Source organism: the organism of the source record quoted next, unplaced genomic scaffold (genome assembly GCF_019419815.1).
Source record: "Pyrus x bretschneideri cultivar Hongxiangsu unplaced genomic scaffold, Pyrus_bretschneideri_v1 Contig25, whole genome shotgun sequence".
Classification (NCBI taxonomy): domain Eukaryota; kingdom Viridiplantae; phylum Streptophyta; class Magnoliopsida; order Rosales; family Rosaceae; genus Pyrus; species Pyrus x bretschneideri.
Window position 1 is genome coordinate 2,480,980 of NW_025999557.1, and position 1,521 is coordinate 2,482,500.

The 1,521-nt window shown below is 36.2% G+C and overlaps 1 protein-coding gene across 2 annotated transcripts in view; it reads left to right on the forward strand.

Moving 5' to 3' along the window:
- LOC103934883 (F-box/LRR-repeat protein At3g58900-like) overlaps window positions 1-1,521 on the forward strand; it is a 2,439-nt gene continuing 918 nt past the window's right edge. For both annotated transcript variants that reach the window (XM_009344643.3, XM_048586927.1), the window contains exons 1-2: window positions 1-145; window positions 574-1,521. The exon at window positions 574-1,521 is cut by the window's right edge and continues 11 nt beyond it. In XM_009344643.3, the coding sequence (XP_009342918.2) occupies window positions 582-1,521 (940 nt within the window). In that variant the 5' untranslated portion in view covers window positions 1-145; window positions 574-581. The remainder of the gene's footprint in view (window positions 146-573) is intronic.

Below are 1,521 nucleotides of genomic sequence, written 5' to 3' on the forward strand. Positions count from 1 at the left end.
CGACACATAAGCTTAAAAAGGACCAAAACTTCTTTTTGTCAGACTCAAATTTTATAAGTCTTCCCTAGGGAGCATGGAGTGTTCAAACCTCAGATCGAAGTTCCTACTTGCAGCAAAGACAGCAAATGCTTGCTGAACTTTTCAGGTACACTTTTCTTCACATCCCTTTTACTTCCTTTACCATTTGTTTGGTTACTGAGAAAATTGAGAAATGTAGAATGACAAAAGCAAAAAAAAGAATTTAGAAATGATTAATAAAAAATTCAAACTTTTCCCTTTTAGTTTGTTTATCTGTGAAGAAAATGCAATCTTTCCATTCAGTTGCTTACTCTACATAGATCTAAATAGAATAACTTTCACCCAAAGTTTTTTCATTGTTTTCTTTCTTCTTTGGGCTGTTTGTTTCCTGAGAAAATAACTCTACAGAAAGTAGAATTTCATGATGTTTGTTTCCTGAGGACAACTTATCTCTAGAAAATAGAATTGCATAATACCTGTGAAGATAATGAGAAGAATTTTGCATACATTAAGAGTTTGTTTTATTTACTTTCATTTTTCCATCACAATTTACAGAGACAAAAATGGGTTCTCAGTCAAAATCTCTCATGCTATACAAGAAGCCAATGCCGCAATCGATAGTTAAAGATAGGATCAGTGAATTGCCGGATCCAGTCCTTTGTCGCATGCTTTCTCTAATTCCAACAAAATATGCTGTGAGGACCAGCGTTCTGTCTAAAAGATGGAAGAACGTGTGGGTTTTTGTTCCCAATATAGACTTAGACGACGAGAATGAGCACTTTTATAGGAGAAACAGAGACACAAATGACTATGTGCGTTTCTCTATGTTTGTAGATCGTGTACTTTTCTTACATGAAACGGACATTCATAAGTTCCGACTTCATTGTTCAAATGTTGAGGATTTCGCTCCTATTGAAGGCTGGATTCGCTCTGCCATTGGTCGTAATGCTGTTGAATTTGATCTTCTTGTTGAATCTTTCACCAATCAAAATTTTAAGTTGCCTCAAAGTATTTTCATGTACAAAAAACTGGTGGTTTTGAAGGTGAATTCAAATTGTCTTATCTATGTTCCACCTAAGTCAGGATGTTTCCAAAGTCTCAAGTTCCTCCATGTTACCTTCTGTTTTCTTGATAATGAGTCAGCTGGAAATCTTTTTTCTTGCTGCCCTGTACTTGAAGATTTGACGATACATGGAGATGTTGGACCTCGTGTTTTGAATTTTAAAATCTCTGCAACCGAGTTGAAGAAGTTAAGAATAAGATTAAGAGATGTGGCACTTATCGGTGTTGTCAACAATTTCTCTGTTAGTGCTCCGAAGCTTGAAACACTTGATGTGACCGAGGATGTTCTGTCAAACTATAATTTGGAGAGTTCAAAGTCCCTTGTCAAAGCCAGTGTTAATCTCTATCACCATGTTGCATGTTTACACCGAGAATTCTCTAACCTTTCAGCTAAGTTGCTGGCAGGAATTTCCAAGGTTAAATGTCTGTGTCTTTCAGCTC